This window comes from Artemia sp. Qi Xiang Cuo, chromosome 17 (assembly GCF_049724085.1).
Source record: "Artemia sp. Qi Xiang Cuo chromosome 17, ASM4972408v1, whole genome shotgun sequence".
Lineage (NCBI taxonomy): Eukaryota > Metazoa > Arthropoda > Branchiopoda > Anostraca > Artemiidae > Artemia > Artemia sp. Qi Xiang Cuo.
Window position 1 is genome coordinate 37798856 of NC_142810.1, and position 16221 is coordinate 37815076.

Sequence of the window (16221 nt, forward strand, 5' to 3'; positions counted from 1 at the left end):
AAACATTGTGTTTCCTAATGCAAATTATCATTAAGAAAAATTCGCTGTCGGCAGCATTGGCTGTCGGCAGCTCTTCTCTACAGAAAATCTTAAAACATAGTAATGCCAGAGGTTCGGAAAAATCCAGATGTTAACAAAAAGCCTGGAAGTAAAATTTTTCACAAGAAACAAAAACAGTTGTTATAGTTTTTGGGCTCAGTTGCTTCAATGCGATGCAATATGGCTTTCAGTACACATTTCCATAAATATTTTCTTATTTTCTTTCTTAAAATACCTATCTTAAATAGTTTTTTTTTTCAACCTGTTGCGTGTTTGGAGTATCTCCTGTAAATTGCAATCACATTCATTCTGTAGAGAAAGAGTTGCGAGAAGGTCAAACTTTGGCGCAAAGAGCGAGGCGTTGAGGAGGGGACAGCACCTTTCATATACGGAATAATTTCTGTTCAAGTGCAAATTTTGTTCTGGCCTTGGGAAGGCATAAGGGTTTTGAGCCCAACTTATGTTAATTTCTGCTCGTTTTGAGTTTGACTCCGTTATTTATTGTAATTTCTGTTCGCTTTAGGTTTCATTTATTTATCGATGCTGATTTGTGGTAGTTTCACGCTTAGGAGATTATTTGATTTTATTTTGCTCATTTTTGGTTTAATGGAGTTCTTTACTTTTCTTTGAAAAACTTATTTTGTGCAAAAAGGTTTGTTTAATTAATTACTCAGAAAATATTCCAGTCCATCCCCATGCTCCCCGCAAAGGGGACAAACACACCTACCTTCTGAGCCATCTTCGTCATATGACTCCTAGTGTCCCCTACGCAGTGGCACACAATTTGCTTACACTTCCATTTGCTTACCATCCATACGTTACTTTAATCTGATTCCAAACACGTAGGGTGCTATATTTCTCTACACCAATAAGCCAAAGCCGGATCTCCTGGTCCCGAAGGCGCGATTCAAACTTACCAAGGAAATCGTCAGGTTTACTTTGGGTACCCTGGCCCTTATTCAATGCCCATGAAAATCCAGAAATATCCAGCTGGGGTTCAACTTGTTTTGGCCATTTTGCTTTTTTAGAAGATAGATAATTTTATTAGACAACAAAAAATACAGAAAATTTTTGCTGCACTTGCAAAGAAAATTCCTAAGGGCTTCAGAAGTATTCCACATCTCATTGTAAGCCGCCTTCGCTAGACGGTTGTTGGGCAAACTTAATATATGTGACCACACTAAAAGGACTAAAATATAATAAGGCTCCAGGCGCTGATAGGGTGGTAAATGAGTTTCTTAAATATGGTGGCTCTGAGGTTAGAAATAAGTTACTTAAGATTATTAATATAATTTTTGAAAAAGGGGAAGTACATAACGATTTTAGGAAAACTTTAATTAAGCCACTTTATAAGAAAGGTAATAAAAGCGAGTGTGGTAATTATCGAGGCATTAGTCTGGTCTCTGTAGGCAGTAAATTACTTACTAATATGGTACTTTTTAGACTGAGAGATGCCGTAGACAAAGTTTTAAGAGAAGGACGGTGCGGTTTTAGAAAAGGTGGAGGATGTGTCGACCTAATTTTCACTCTTAGGTTAATAATTGAGAAGTTCCTGAGTTTTCAAACACCGTTGGTCCTCAGTTTTGTAGATTATGAGCAAGCGTTCGATTCTGTTGATAGAATAGCTTTAGTAAAGGTTTTATCCTTGTATGGTATACCAGACAAATACATTAAAGTGATTAGTGCTATGTACGAGAATAACACTGATGCGGTTAAGGTAGGAAATGAGGTAAGCAGCTGGTTTTGTATTGAATCAGGAGTTAAGCGGGGTTGTGTACTATCCCCCTGTTTAGGGATTATTGTGATGGACTTTATCTTAAAGGAGTATAGGAAAGTCCATTGTAAACCACGGAATCCGATCGGAAGACAAGAGTTACTCAAACTTATGTTAAACTGACGATTTACGCTTTCAATATTGAATTGTGAGCGCAATGAAGGAACCTACAGAAATTTTGCGAGTTTGGAATGCAGGAAAACTGCTTAAAACGAATGTTAAAAGACTAAGACTAAGCCCATTTTATTACAGTCTAATAATTACAGTCTGTTTCGACGACAGGAATTCGCTTATAGTAAGATTTTTTTTTTTTTTTTTTTTTTTTTTTTTTTTTTTTTGAGTCTATTTAATATAATTAATTAATTTAGTTTATTTATTCTAATTTTTTCTATAGTTTCTATTTTATTTATATTTTCTTTTCTTCTCCTTCATATGTGAGTAAGTGATCATTTTAAATTTTATTTTGTTTTTTATCCTTGAGTATGTAATTCATATGTCTTCCCTCTTTGTACAGGCCAATGAGCCTTTGAGGAATTTATAACATCTAATATTGTATGTGTATTTAATGAAGAATAAAACTTATCTTATCTTATCTAAGTCACTAAGGCTAGGAATAAGTGAAGATGAAAAGGTAAAGTTGTGTAATGAAAAGACTGATCAGGTGGACAGCTTCACTTACCTTGGTAGTATTATTAATAAATATGGTTGGAGCAGTGAAGATGGCAAAAGTAGAATAGCCAAGGCTCATGGTGTTTTTTCACAGTTAAAAAAAGTTTGGAAAAAAAAGGAAGATAAGTCTGCAAACCAAGATTAGAATATTAGAAGCTACAGTGATGACAGTGGTCAAATATGGCTCTGAAGCATGGGTGCTACGACAAGCGGATGAAGATGTGCTAGATGTTTTCCAGAGAAATTGCTCAAGGATTGTTCTGGGTACACGGCTGACTGACCGTATTTCAAACAATAGGCTATACGAAAAATGTGGTTCAATACCGCTCTCTAGGGCTATAATGAAAGAAAGGTTGAGTTGGCTAGGGCACGTTGTGCAGATGAAGGATGACAGATTGCCGAAGCGTCTTCGGCCAACCGTCTAGGGTTAAACGGAAATCAGGTCGTCCTTGTCTTGGGTGGGAGGACGTCATAAAGAAAGATTTAAAGGAAATGGGAACTTCATGGGCGGGCGTAAAAAGGGAGGCTTTGAATAGATTGGGATCAAGGAGGAGCGTGTGTAGCTGTGTTGGCCTCAGGTGGCTTGGTGCTGCGGTGAGTTGTTAGTAGTAGTAGTAGTAAACCTTATCATCTGTATAGTTCTCAAGTGACGCAGATTCGGTAAGCCTAGGTCACCTTTAAGGAATAAACTACTAAAATTATTTTCTAGGGCAAGAACCTTTTTAAATGCATAAATTGCAGAGACTCCGAGTGTCTCACCATAGCGGTCCCCCTCAACTCACAACCATAACTTGCAACTGGCAAGACTTAGCCATGAAAAGATACTTTGTATCTTCATCTTGATATTCTTAATTCCCCTTATGTGTTTTTGTCAAAGTTGAGCAAAAGCGGTAGCCTTTCCACGTGAAATCATCAATTTAATGTGTTCGGTCCAGTTCCTATTTGCTGCGACCACAAATCTCAAGTACTTGTATCTGGCGGCTACTTTTATTGACACGCCATTATCAGTAACTGAGAAATTATGGTGTCCGTCGGGCTTCCTACTGTGAAAAATGACAATCTCTCTTGGATGCGTTTAGCTTCAACTTCTTCGATTCTAGGTAAGCTTCAGCTAAATTCAGGAGTGTTTGGAGTCCCTCGGCTGACTGGGCCACCAAAGCTGTGTCGTCAACGAACAGTAAACAAAAAATAAATAGGGTTTTCGCTAGCGTTACATATATATATATATATATATATATATATATATATATATATATATATATATATATATATATATATATAAACTAACCTGACAAGTATGTGTCCAATAAGAGAGTGAGAGTCATTCATACTCCTGCCATTTACCCGTGCCCCAGCAATTTAAACATTTGCCTCTCAATTACTTGGACTATCTGTCTTGGCTTTTCTCTGTCTACAATTACCCAGCCCAGTCTTGACGCAACCTATGCAACCTATTGCCCAAAATACTTGATAACTTCAATTCAAAATCAACGGACTCGGTCGAGGCCTTCGGCCTCGACCTCGTATATATATATATATATATATATATATATATATATTTGTATCGACCATTTGTATGAGTGTATATAGTTATACGGAACTCAGGTGAACCTTAGTTCAAAAACGTTAAACTTTGGAGCCGGTACCCTTCTGTAACAAGCGGTAGCTAGTAACCTAGTAAGAGACGATCAAGTCCAATGTTAAGAAATATAATAACCCATGACTCCTAAAAATAGAGTCAGATCAAAACAAAAAGTAAACCATTAGAACCGCTTTGTCCGAAACCCCTATATAGGAAACTTTCTGTCCCTTGGCTTGAACAGCAAGGGAAATATTGGCTTGAAAATCAAGAAAAGTGGCAGCTACTAAAGCATTCTGCCTAAACGGCATCTTTTTTTCCTTTTCTTCTTTTTTTTCCACAGATAGCTTGGCAATGGAACATCGCAGAGTTGTTCAATGGCTCATTTTGAAGGAAATTAATGGGGTTAAAATCCTTTTGTAATTAAAACAAATTATTTTAAAAATAGAATTAATTTTTTTTACAAAAAACTGCATATTTCATGTTAAAAATCGAGCAATAACGTCATAATCGTAGGTTGTAGCCAGGTCGTCTATTAATATTTCAATTAAGAAAAAGCCATAGGCTTTTTCCTGTTTGTAATTTCACAACAAACAAAGAACATTTATATTAGAGAACGGCCAGCTTAAGTTCATCACATTTTATGTCTTTCTGTTAATTAATAAGAGATGACTTTGTAATACAACGCAATTTCTGACAAAAACCTGCATCTTCATTTGCAAGGTGGTAACACACCTATCTTTTGACAAGGGAATTATATCACATAACATGAATATAATATCATATAACCTGAGAATATAATATCACATAACATGATATTATAATGATAATATAAGACATACATCCTTTGAAATTCGCCCTGCTTGGCAACATGGGACCGGGTTCAATTCCCACCGCAGCAATGTTGAGTGACAAGCTTGCTACTTTTCCCTGTAAAAAAAGATTATCCTCTGGGTTGCAGCGGTAGCTAGCAACCTAGTAAGAGACGATCACGTCCAATGTTAAGAAATACAATAACCCGTAACTTCTAAAAATAGATCAGAATAAAAAGTACACGATTAGAACCGCCTTGTCTGAAACCCCTTTATAGAAAAATTTCTGTCCCTTGGCTTGAACAACAAGGGAAATATATTGGCTTGAAAATCTAGAAAAGTGGTAGCTATTACAGCATTCTGCCTAAACAGCCTCCTTTTTTCTTTATTTTCTTCCACAGATAGCTTGGCACTGGAACATCGCAGAGAGTTGTTCAATGACTCTTTTTAAATGAAATTAATGGGGTTGAAAACCTTTTGTAATTAAACCCAATAGTTTTTAAAATATAATTAATTTTTCTAAGAAAAACTGCACATTTCATGTTAAAGATTGATCAATGACGTCATAAGCATAGGTTGTAGCCAGGTCGTCTCTTGCTATTCCAATTAAGAAAAAACTATAGGCTTTTTCTGTTTGTAATTTCATATCAAACATTTTCAGAAATTACATTAAAAGACGATCATTAGAAGAACAAACCATTGCATACATTGGACTTAGCTGTAGTAATAAAGGGAAATGCGTGTCTTACTCGTACTAAAGACTACATCTTAAAAACACAGACAGTGTAAATAAAAGGTTACATAAAGGACCGATATAGTTCATCATAAATAGTGTTTGTGAATTAGGTTTTTTTATAATTATCCATTATTATGTAAAATGCAGTAATTTTTGGGGGGTTTTACATAAAGGATTTAATAAGAATCAATGAGTCTTATTAGTAACAATGGTCTTTAAATTAATTATATAAAATGCAGCATTGACAAGGCACATCGTACCTTTTTCGCAGTTGGAAACAACATCTTAGCTTCAAACGGGTAAACTGAGCAGACGAAATTGTCACCAGTGCAGCACAAATTACAATAAAACATAGTTGAAGAGTTTGCTCCGAGGTTCGTATGTTTATATATATTCGCAATGGTAGATTAATATACGCTGTAAACCCCAAATTCTTAAGACAGTTTGACATAGCTGCACTATTCTGAAGCAGCTGCAGCGGCGATAAATCCGACTAAAGATGTTTTGGAGCAACAGATCTAGTGGAGTCATCAGGTAGAAAGCAAACTATTTGTAAAGCTTCTGCATACAACATAAAATTGCACTAAAATAGCGTCATAACAAAACACATAACTAAAGTCATCATGTAATTAAATTGTATTTTTACTTTTTCGATTGTTGAATAGAACTTTGCAAGTTGTTTTGCCATCTCGAATGCAAACTATAGCATTCGAATCTAAAAAGTAACTACAAATTTATAATAAGATCTCTAGAGACGCGATTATATCATTTAAAATAGCTATGGATCATAGACAGTGAACATCGTGAAACATTAAATATTCAAAAGAGTTGGTATCTTAAGGCAATATGATGTCATCGAATAAATTCTCGGTTTTGAAATTTTTTCCGGATTGGATATTCACCCCTATTAGCTACTACTGAAATTTTAAATGCATAAAAATTTTCACTTCATTAGGATTTATTTGTATGTAATTCTTAATACTATTATAAGAATTAAAAGATGTAATTTATCATGCAAGTTTGTCCTACAAAACTGGGTTCATTTGCTATTTAAAACAATTTCAAAAGAAATATTAGAAATGACTACAAGACCTGCAATTGGTATTGATTTAGGAACTACTTACTCCTGCGTCGGTGTCTTTCAACATGGTAAAGTTGAAATCATTGCCAATGATCAAGGTAATCGAACAACACCATCTTATGTGTCATTTACAGATACTGAACGTCTTATTGGAGATGCTGCTAAAAATCAAGGAACCATGAACCCTTTAAACACAGTCTTTGATGCCAAAAGATTAATCGGTAGAAAATTTGAAGATTCTTCAGTTCAATCAGATATGAAACATTGGCCTTTCAGGGTAGTCAATAAAGATGGCAAGCCGAGAATTCAAGTTGAATTCTAAGGCAAGGCAGAAACATTCATGCCCGAGCAGATCTCTTCAATGATTCTTAGCAAGATGAAGGAAATCGCCGAGGCTTATATTGGAGAACCAGTGAGTGACGCTGTTGTCACTGTACCTGCCTATTTTAACGATGCCCAAAGACAAGCTACTAAGGATGCTGGTGTCATCGCAAACTTTAATATTCTTCGTATCATTAATGAGCCGACCGCCGCTGCTATTGCCTACGGCCTATATAAGAAACACGATTCTGAAAAAAATGTGCTCATTTTTGATCTTGGTGGTGGTACTTTTGACGTGAGCATTCTTGTGATCGAAGATGGAATCTTTGAAGTAAAATCAACGGCAGGGGATACACATTTGGGTGGAGAAGATTTTGATAACAGACTAGTGAGCCACTTCGTCAAAGAGTTTATAAGAAATTATAAAGTGGATCTTTCAACTAATGCAAGAGCACTTAAAAGACTTAGGACCACATGTGAAAGAGCGAAAAGAACCTTGTCAGCCTCTACCCAAGCTAGTATTGAAATAGACTCTCTGCATGAAGGCATTGATTTTTATACCTCTATTACACGTGCTCGATTTGAATTACTTTGTGATGATTTGTTTAAAAGCACAATGGAGCCAGTTGAAAAATCTCTCAGGGATGCTAAACTAGACAAAGGAAGCATCCATGAAATTGTTCTTGTTGGAGGCTCAACTCGTATTCCGCGTGTGCAAAAACTTCTACAAGACTTTTTTAACGGAAAACAACTCAATAAGTCAATCAATCCTGATGAAGCAGTAGCCTACGGTGCTGCTGTTCAGGCTGCCATTCTTAATGGTGACAAGTCCAAAGTAATTCAGGATCTCCTTTTGTTGGACGTTGCACCTCTTTCTCTTGGTATTGAAACAGCTGGAGGAGTTATGACTTCATTGATAAAAAGGAATACAGCCATTCCTACGAAGCAAACTCAGATTTTTACTACTTATTCGGACAATCAGCCTGGAGTTTTGATTAAGGTTTATGAAGGAGAACGAGCCATGACAAAAGATAATAATCTTCTCGGAGAATTTGAGCTCTCTGGAATTCCACCAGCCCCTCGAGGTGTACCTCAGATCGAAGTGTCATTCGATATTGATGCTAACGGAATTTTAAATGTTGCCGCTGTTGAAAAATCCATGGGTAAATCAAGTAAGATCACGATCACTAATGACAAAGATCGTTTATCTAGGGATGAAATTGAGCGAATGGTCAATGATGCTGAGCGTTATCGTGCCGATGATGAGAAACAAAGGGATAAAATCTCTGCTAAGAATTCCCTTGAAGCCTATTGTTTCAATATTAAACAGATTATAGAAGGTGAAGATTTAAAAAACAAGATTAGTGAAGATGACCGAAACACAGTCATAGGTACCTGTAATGAGACTATTAAATGGCTGGATGACAATCAGTTGGCTGAGAAAGAAGAATATGAAGACAAGCAAAAAGGAACTGAAAATATATGCCAGCCTATAATAACAAAACTTTATCAAGGGGTTGAAAGTACGTCTGGAGAAATGCCTGACCGACCTCAAGAATCTGGTGGACCAACTATAGAAGAAATAGATTAAACCTCCCCCCAGAAAATTTCACCTTTGCTGAAAAATTCCCATTGTAAAATTCTCCATAACCATTTTTAGAGCATAGGATACTGGGAGATTTTGTTTTAATTATGAAAAGTTGCTTCTCTAAGGTATGGTGTCATGTTTATGACTCCGCTACCTCATTCTCTGAAATATCGTCATTTATTTTTGAAGTGTCGTCATAGACTGGTTTTTAGAGTATTCCTTGTATTACATTTTTTTTTTCAAAACACGTTTTTGAATTTCCAGTTACAATGGGCTGGTGTTCGATCTTTACTAGGTTGCTCCTAAGGGAGCAACCATAATAAAATACCATTTTCATTGTTTTTTTTTTCAGAAAAAGGCGGCATAGAAAAACATCTTGTTCCATAGGTTAGACTTTCCCGAAAGAAAGACAATTAAATTTGCCTGACTTTCCATTTGAGCCTTAAAAGTGCCAGCGGAGATTTAAGCTGCCAGAAAAAGTAAAAACGCACAAATGACTGACCTGAAAAACCATAATGAGAAAATGCTTAAGGATTTTGTTAACTTTCGATGACGTGAAATCTTACAGAAAATCTTAGAACATAGTAATGCCAGCGGTTCGGAAAAATCCAGATATTAAAAAAAGCCTGGAAGTAAAATTTTTCACAAGAAACAAAAACAGTTGTTATAGTTTTTGGGCTCAGTGGCTTCAATGCGATGCAATATGGCTTTCAGTACACATTTCCATAAATATTTTCTTATTTTCTTTCTTAAAATACGTATCTTAAATAGTTTTTTTTTTTCAACCTGTTGTGTGTCTGGACTATCTCTTGTAAATTGCAATCACATTCATTCTGTAGAGAAAGAGTTGTGAGAAAGTCAAACTTTAGCGTAAAGAGCTAGGCGTTGAGGAGGGGACAGCACCTTTCATATACGGAATAATTTCTGTTCGTTTTAAGTTTTAACGTCGTTCCTTACTTGCAGTTAAAAAACTTGTTTTTTTATTTCATTTTTGAACGTTTTTAAATTAATTCAGGTTTTAATTTTAGCTTACCATACATGAATAATTAAAACAAAATTTGAATATTAATTTTACCTGTATTTGGTTAAATAGCTTTCTCGAAACTTGTTTAATTGTATTTACGAACGTTTTATTAGTAATAAATATACGTAACTTACGAATTAACTTACGTAACGAACTTCTATATTCATATATTTTTAATACGCATATTAGAGGGTTCGCCCCCTATTTAATACCTTGCTCTTTAAGCTAAAGTCCGATTTTTGTTCCAATTCTTTAAAAATGACCTCTTAATCACAAATTCTGTTAATTAGAATAAATAGCTCTTATGAAAGTACTAAAAAATCTTTGGCTTAAAGAGCGAGGTATTGACTAGGGGGTGAACCCAATAATGTACGTCATTTTTTCTGTCGTTTTAAGTTTTGTTGTTGCTCCTTAATTTCAGTTGGAAAACTTTTTTATATAATTTTTTATCGTTTTTTTTTAAATAATGCTGGCACCCCCTTCATAGCAATGTCCCTTCCCCCATGAAAACTTCCTTCATGGAAAGATCCTCCTACATAACCCCCGACCCCCTCCCCCCCACTACCAGAAAAAATCCCCCTGAAACCGTCTGTTTACTTCCCAATAACCAATACTATATGTTAACATCGGGTAAAGTTCATAACTTTCAGCCCTCCCCCCGGGGACTTCGGGGGATTAAGTCATCCTCAAAGACATTAGTTATTATATTTTCGACCATGTTGAACAAAACGAGTATCTCAAAATTTTGATCGGGTGACTTTGGGAAAAAAATAAGCGTGGGAGGGGGCCTAGTTGCCCTCCATTTTTTTGGTCACTTAAAAAGGGCACTAGAACTTTTAATTTCCGTTCCAATGAGCCCTCCCACGATATTCTACGACCACCGGATCGATACGATCACCCCTGGAAAAAAATAAAACAAAAAAAAAAAAAAAAAAATACGCATCCGTGATCTTTTTTCTGGCAAAAAATGCAAAATTCCACATTTTTGTAGACAGGAGCTTGAAACCTCTGCAGTAGAGTTCTCTGATACTCTGAATATGATGGCGTGATTTTCATTAAGGTTCTATAACTTTTAGGGGGTCTTTCCCCTTTTTTTCGAAAATCAGGAAAATTTTCTCAGGCACGTAACTTTTGATGGGTAAGACTAAACTTGATGAAACTTATATATTTTAAATCAGCATTAAAATATCTGACTCTTTTGATGTATCTAATGGTATCAAATTCTGTTTTTTAGAGTTTCGGTTACCATTGAGCCGGGTCGCTCCTTACTTACAGTTCGTTACCACGAACTGTTTGATTATCTTCTCAAAAGATGTGTGTCACATCTTGTATATCAAGATGCAATTTTTGTTAAAAATTACATTTTATTTTAATATTACGTTTTTGTGCTTATAACAGGCACTACATATAGCAATTCCTTTTCAAATGAGCCCTTAAACGTCTCTTTATGATGTTTCAGCGTCTCAAATGCGGTGACAGGAAAAAAAGAAGGAAAGAAAAAATGGAGGCACATTACTGCTTCCTGTGCGAAAGTGATTTTCCTTGTTGCTCTGCAAGGGGACTGTAATTCTCCTAAATAGGATTTTCGGCTATTGTGATTCTGATAGTACAGCCTTTATTTTGATCCGACATGATTTTTGGGGGGTTTTCAGGCTATTTTTCGAAATTCCTATGAATTTATTTTCGCAACGACTTTTATAATTAAGATTAATCGAAATAATAGTTGTCATCTCTGAATGGTGTTTTTTCCTTGCTCGACATTTTTTTTTTTTATTATTATTAACGCGATTTTAGATTTTGCTTACAATGGGTTAGGGTTAGTTCTTTACTAGGCGGTCCCCAAGAGATCAACCATGAACCAATGAGATATAGTCGCTCGCTTTTGGACAAAAAACGAGAGAGAAAAACGCATGCTCTCTTTTGGACATTCAAACACCAAGTGGTTGGTGACTGGTCTTATATCTGCTCTCTGGGAAAACTTCTCTAATCCGCTTTTTAGCCTACAAAAATAAGAAACGTCATGGTATTCAGATTAGCTGTTGACTAGCATCTCACCGACACTCAAAATTAAATAAAGTAAAATAGTATTTTCTTGAATCATTCACAATTATTTCTTCTTGGATACTAGATTTCTGTTCGCTCTTTGTTTCTGTAGATCGTTTCATAGGGTTATACAATCATGAACCCTTAGACAGTTTTTACACTTCCTTGTTTCTCATGCTTTTTTACTCACTGTCTTGCAGCTGCCTGCTTTTTCTCTATCTATTTTTCACCGGCATTAATCCACCGAAACTAGAAGGAGAGGGGCTATTTTCAAAATTTTGAAGAATGTATTTTTAAAATATGAGAAGGGGGTTTTTTCCGTGAAAATATCCAAAAAAGCTGTTTCAAATGAAAATACCATAAAGGTTGTTTTCCACAATCTAGGGGGAATCCTGGGATGAAGGAAAATGCCCCCTCCTCGAATTGAAGCCACTATTATGTTTCTATTTTTTCCTTTTCATTCGATGCTTTTTAAGTAAAAATAATTTATGCCCTTTTTGCAGATCGTTCCAAAAGATTACAAAACCATGGAAGCCTTAGCCCGTTCAATTGACAAGAATGTTTTATTTTGTCATTTGGATGAAAACGAAAGATCTGACATTTTTGACGCCATGTTCTCAGTCTCGGCGTCACCTGGAGAGAAAATTATCCAGCAAGGAGATGAAGGTGACAATTTTTACGTCATCGACTCTGGTGAAGTTGAGGTAAAGTTGACTTGTAGTGTTCTTACTTATCTTATTTATCCTAATTATTCTTACGCCAGTAATGGCGATGATATAATTAGTCTTGGCAGTTTCCTTTCTCCCCTTATAAAACGGTTGGAAGTCTTTTTAAAGGAGATTAAAGATTGCATCTTAAGGATAATTATGTTGCAATAGCGTTGCTCTTAATTGCTGATCAGCAAATCAATTTCTGTTGTATACAAATATTACTTTAAACAAATGAAAGTAAAGAGTAACTTAAACTAACTTAAAAACCAATGTAAAACTAACAGCTCTTTGTCTTAAGGCCCTTTCATTTTCTTAGCAATATGATAAAAGGATATATACTTTATATCTTGCTGTCCTTGTGTTAGAGCATTCCATCTGTGTTAGAGCATTGAAAAAAAGAGACGAATGGGGTTGGTGATATTGCAGCCTCCCACATGCGTAGACTTCTAAGTTGCTTGAAGTTTTAATGTTGTTGTTTAATTTCATAGGAAAAATTCTACACATAAATGTATTTTATTTCTTTTGACTTTTTAAGACATAGTCAGGTTTATCCTAAATATGAGTGGGGCTGCCGTATCCCTCGATCCCTGTTCTTTCCACTTATTTTTAGCTTTTGTAAAATACTGGATGAAGAATAAAGGCTAGTTTAGTTAGTTATTTTTTATGTTACAAATTAATATTTTGCTCAATATAAGGAGGTCTGTCGTTCATTAAATTTCCGCTTTTTGTGCTGAATGTCAACGCTTTATCACAATTCTTTGATGCTTTCTATTAAAAACTACCGATCTAAATTACGACGGCTGCTGTCACTCCCTCTATCAAAACCCATTTAACATGCCAGGTCTAAATGCACCCCTCCAAGGAAGGGTAGTTCAGGAGTTAAATTCCCTCTCTATCTTTGTTTAAATAACCTCCCATATTTTTTTTTATTTTTTTTTACTTCGTTTCTTAATAATGTAGCGGACCCATATGCTAGGGGATTTTTCAAGGCATCTTTTTAAAATTTGGACTGAAACATACTCTTCCACTCTAAGAAAAAATTAATCTGTGTTCCCCCTGATAGCTGGCTTGGGACTTGACACTACTTTGTAAATCTTAGTATTACAGAATAAGCTGTCCATAAATAACCGTTTATTCTGTATAGAATGGATATATTGGTCGGGACGCATACATCAACTTGCTGCACTAATGCCTCTTAAACACAGAAGCTGTAAATTATCTTTGTGGTAGCTCTGAACAGATTGGCTGTCTCAGAATTTTTGCTCAACCGTGTTTTGCCCTATTTTTGCCGAACTGTTATTTTGTGGTAGAAATTGGCACTTCTCTGTTGCGCCATATCTTTGTTATTCGATTATTTGTTATTGTTAGATTTTGTAATAAATTAATCGAATCATTCAAAAAGGGCTCATATAGTTTATACTTCATTTTTTTTTTCGAGTGAATCGTCACCTGATAACTTACGACCACTCGAGTATGCGATCGTCTGTGAAAAAAAGAGAAAGAGAGAAAATCACGCATCCTGATCATCCTTCTCAGGAAATCTACGAAATTTTGCGTGAAAGGAGATCGAAATTCAGCTCTAGAGTTTTCAGACACGTTGAATATCAAAGTGTTTATTTTTAATCAAGATTGTATCCCTTTTTGGGGGCACTTCTCCTCTTTTGGTAGATTTAAAATTAATGAATTTTGTATATCCCAAAGGATTTTTAAAAGTGTGCCTTTTATTTATTTAATATGACGGAACTATCTATCTGAACAACTACTTACGTTTACGGTCAAGACACTATAAGTGACACCATCCTGGAAAGCTTTTAAGCTAGATAAATAGCTTTCAGGAATTGGTCTAAGCCCCAATTAGGTGTGGTCGAGTCTGAGCCAAATCAAGGAGGCACACTTGTGCCTCTATAGAGAGGCGACCCACCACAATGTTAAGTGATTTCAGGTCCTAGAGGTCGCAGAGAGACGGCGGTAATCGCATTTTGTAGCCCAAGCTCAAACTAAGAAACTTGCAAAATTTCATCCTCCTCCGACTTTATCTTCATGGGGTAAACTGGGCCGGAAGTTTCGACCCTCCCACCACACCCCCCTTTAACGTTGTCCGATTTGGCTGAAATTTAGAGGTTAAGCTTTTCTAGGGCCCTGGAGCTTATCCTCGAAATTTCAGCTCAATCCGATCACTCCTTCCCTGTTTTCAAAAAAACAAATATAGCCAGTTAAAATTCATCATGTCTTTTTTTTTTCTTAGCCACGCCTACAGGCCACAGTTGGCACCGGATCCGGGTGAATGAGGACTTATTCAAAGCAGAATTCAACCTCTTAGGGCATTTTTATATTTTCAGACCGAAAAAATTATCCCCCGAATTTACATTTACGAAAAACCTCGGTTTCCTATAAGAACCCGCTATAAGCGTGCTAGCCCGCGAAAACGCGGGCTCGTTTTCCTATAAAAGCCCGCAAGCGATTTCCGGTCCTAGCGGTCGCAGAGAGACAGCGGTAATCGCATTTTGTAGCCCAAGCTCAAACTAAGAAACTTGAAAAATTTCACCCCCCTCCGACTTTATCAAGGAGGCACACTTGTGCCTCTATAAAGAGGCGACCCACCACAATGTTAAGCGATTTCAGGTCCTAGAGGCCGCAGAGAGACGGCGGTGATCGCATTTTGTAGCCCAAGCTCAAACTAAGAAACGTGCAAAATTTGATCCTCCTCCGACTTTGTCTTCATGGGGTAAACTGGGCCGGAAGTTTCGACCCTCCCACCACAGCCCCCCTTTGACGTTGTCCGATTGGGGTGAAATTTAGAGGCTAAGCTTTCCTAGGGCCCGGGAGCTTGTCCTCGAAATTTCAGCTCAATCCGATCACTCCTTCCCTGTTTTCAAAAAACCAAATATCGCCACTTAAAATTCATTTCTCTTTTTTTTTTTGTTATCCACGCCTACATGCCACAGTTGGCAACTGATCCGGGTGAATGAGGACTCATTCCAAGCAGAATTTGACCTGTTAGGGCCTTTTGATATTTTCAGACCGAAAAAATTATCCCCCGAATTTACATTTACTAAAAACCTCGTTTTCCTATAATAGCCCATGTTAATTTTTCCCACCACAACCCCCCTTTAACGTTGTCTGATCGGGCTGAAATTTAGAGGATAACTTTTCCTGGGAGCTTATCCTCGAAATTTCAGCTCAATCTGATCACTCCTTCCCTGTTTTCCAAAAACCAAATATCAAGTTTTATGGGGATTTGCTTGCTTTAAAAAATAAATTCACTTTACTAAAAAATAATTATAATTATGTATCTTTAGTCCAGTGGTCAAGACTCCTGACTGTCAGGCGGAAAACCCGGGTTCGATTCACCGCCAGAGGAAATTATTTATATACTGAATTTAAAGTTTAAAAAAGAAACTCAGTTTCTTTTTTAAATAACTCCTGACACGATCAGCAAACAGTTAGTCAAGCAATAATAAGTAATAAACTGTACAAAAACGTGCAGAAATTATTTGAAAAAAACTACGTTTTCTAAAGATTTAAAGAGGCTGAGTTACAAGGTCGAACCTTAAAACGTACAGGGATTAGGAGGCACAGTTGGGGGGCTGCCGCCCCCCAAACCTCCCGCTTTCGCAGCCTTTAAATAAAAAAAAAGTTCTTTAAACTGAAAGTAAGGAGCAACATTAAATCTTAAAACGAACAGAAATTATTCCGTATATGAAAGGGGCTGTGCCCTCCTCAACGCCTCGCTCTTTACGCTAAAGTTTTTATTGTTAAAAAAAAAGAGTTGTGAGAAAGTCAAACTTTAGCATAAAGAGCGAGGCGTTGAGGAGGGCACAGCCCCTTTCATATACGGACTAATT

General features: G+C 36.4%; 2 protein-coding genes across 4 annotated transcripts in view; both read left to right on the forward strand.

Moving 5' to 3' along the window:
• Positions 1-16221, forward strand: part of Pka-R1 (protein kinase, cAMP-dependent, regulatory subunit type 1) — a 185577-nt gene that overhangs the window by 80953 nt on the left and 88403 nt on the right. For all 3 annotated transcript variants that reach the window (XM_089103735.1, XM_089103733.1, XM_089103734.1), the window contains one exon: positions 12170-12370. In XM_089103735.1, the coding sequence (XP_088959861.1) occupies positions 12170-12370 (201 nt within the window). The remainder of the gene's footprint in view (positions 1-12169; positions 12371-16221) is intronic.
• LOC148942169 (heat shock 70 kDa protein cognate 4-like) lies at positions 6689-8602 on the forward strand. The gene has a single exon (XM_089103591.1). It carries the CDS (start codon positions 7031-7033, stop codon positions 8600-8602), a length of 1572 nt encoding a protein of 523 aa, XP_088959717.1. The 5' UTR covers positions 6689-7030.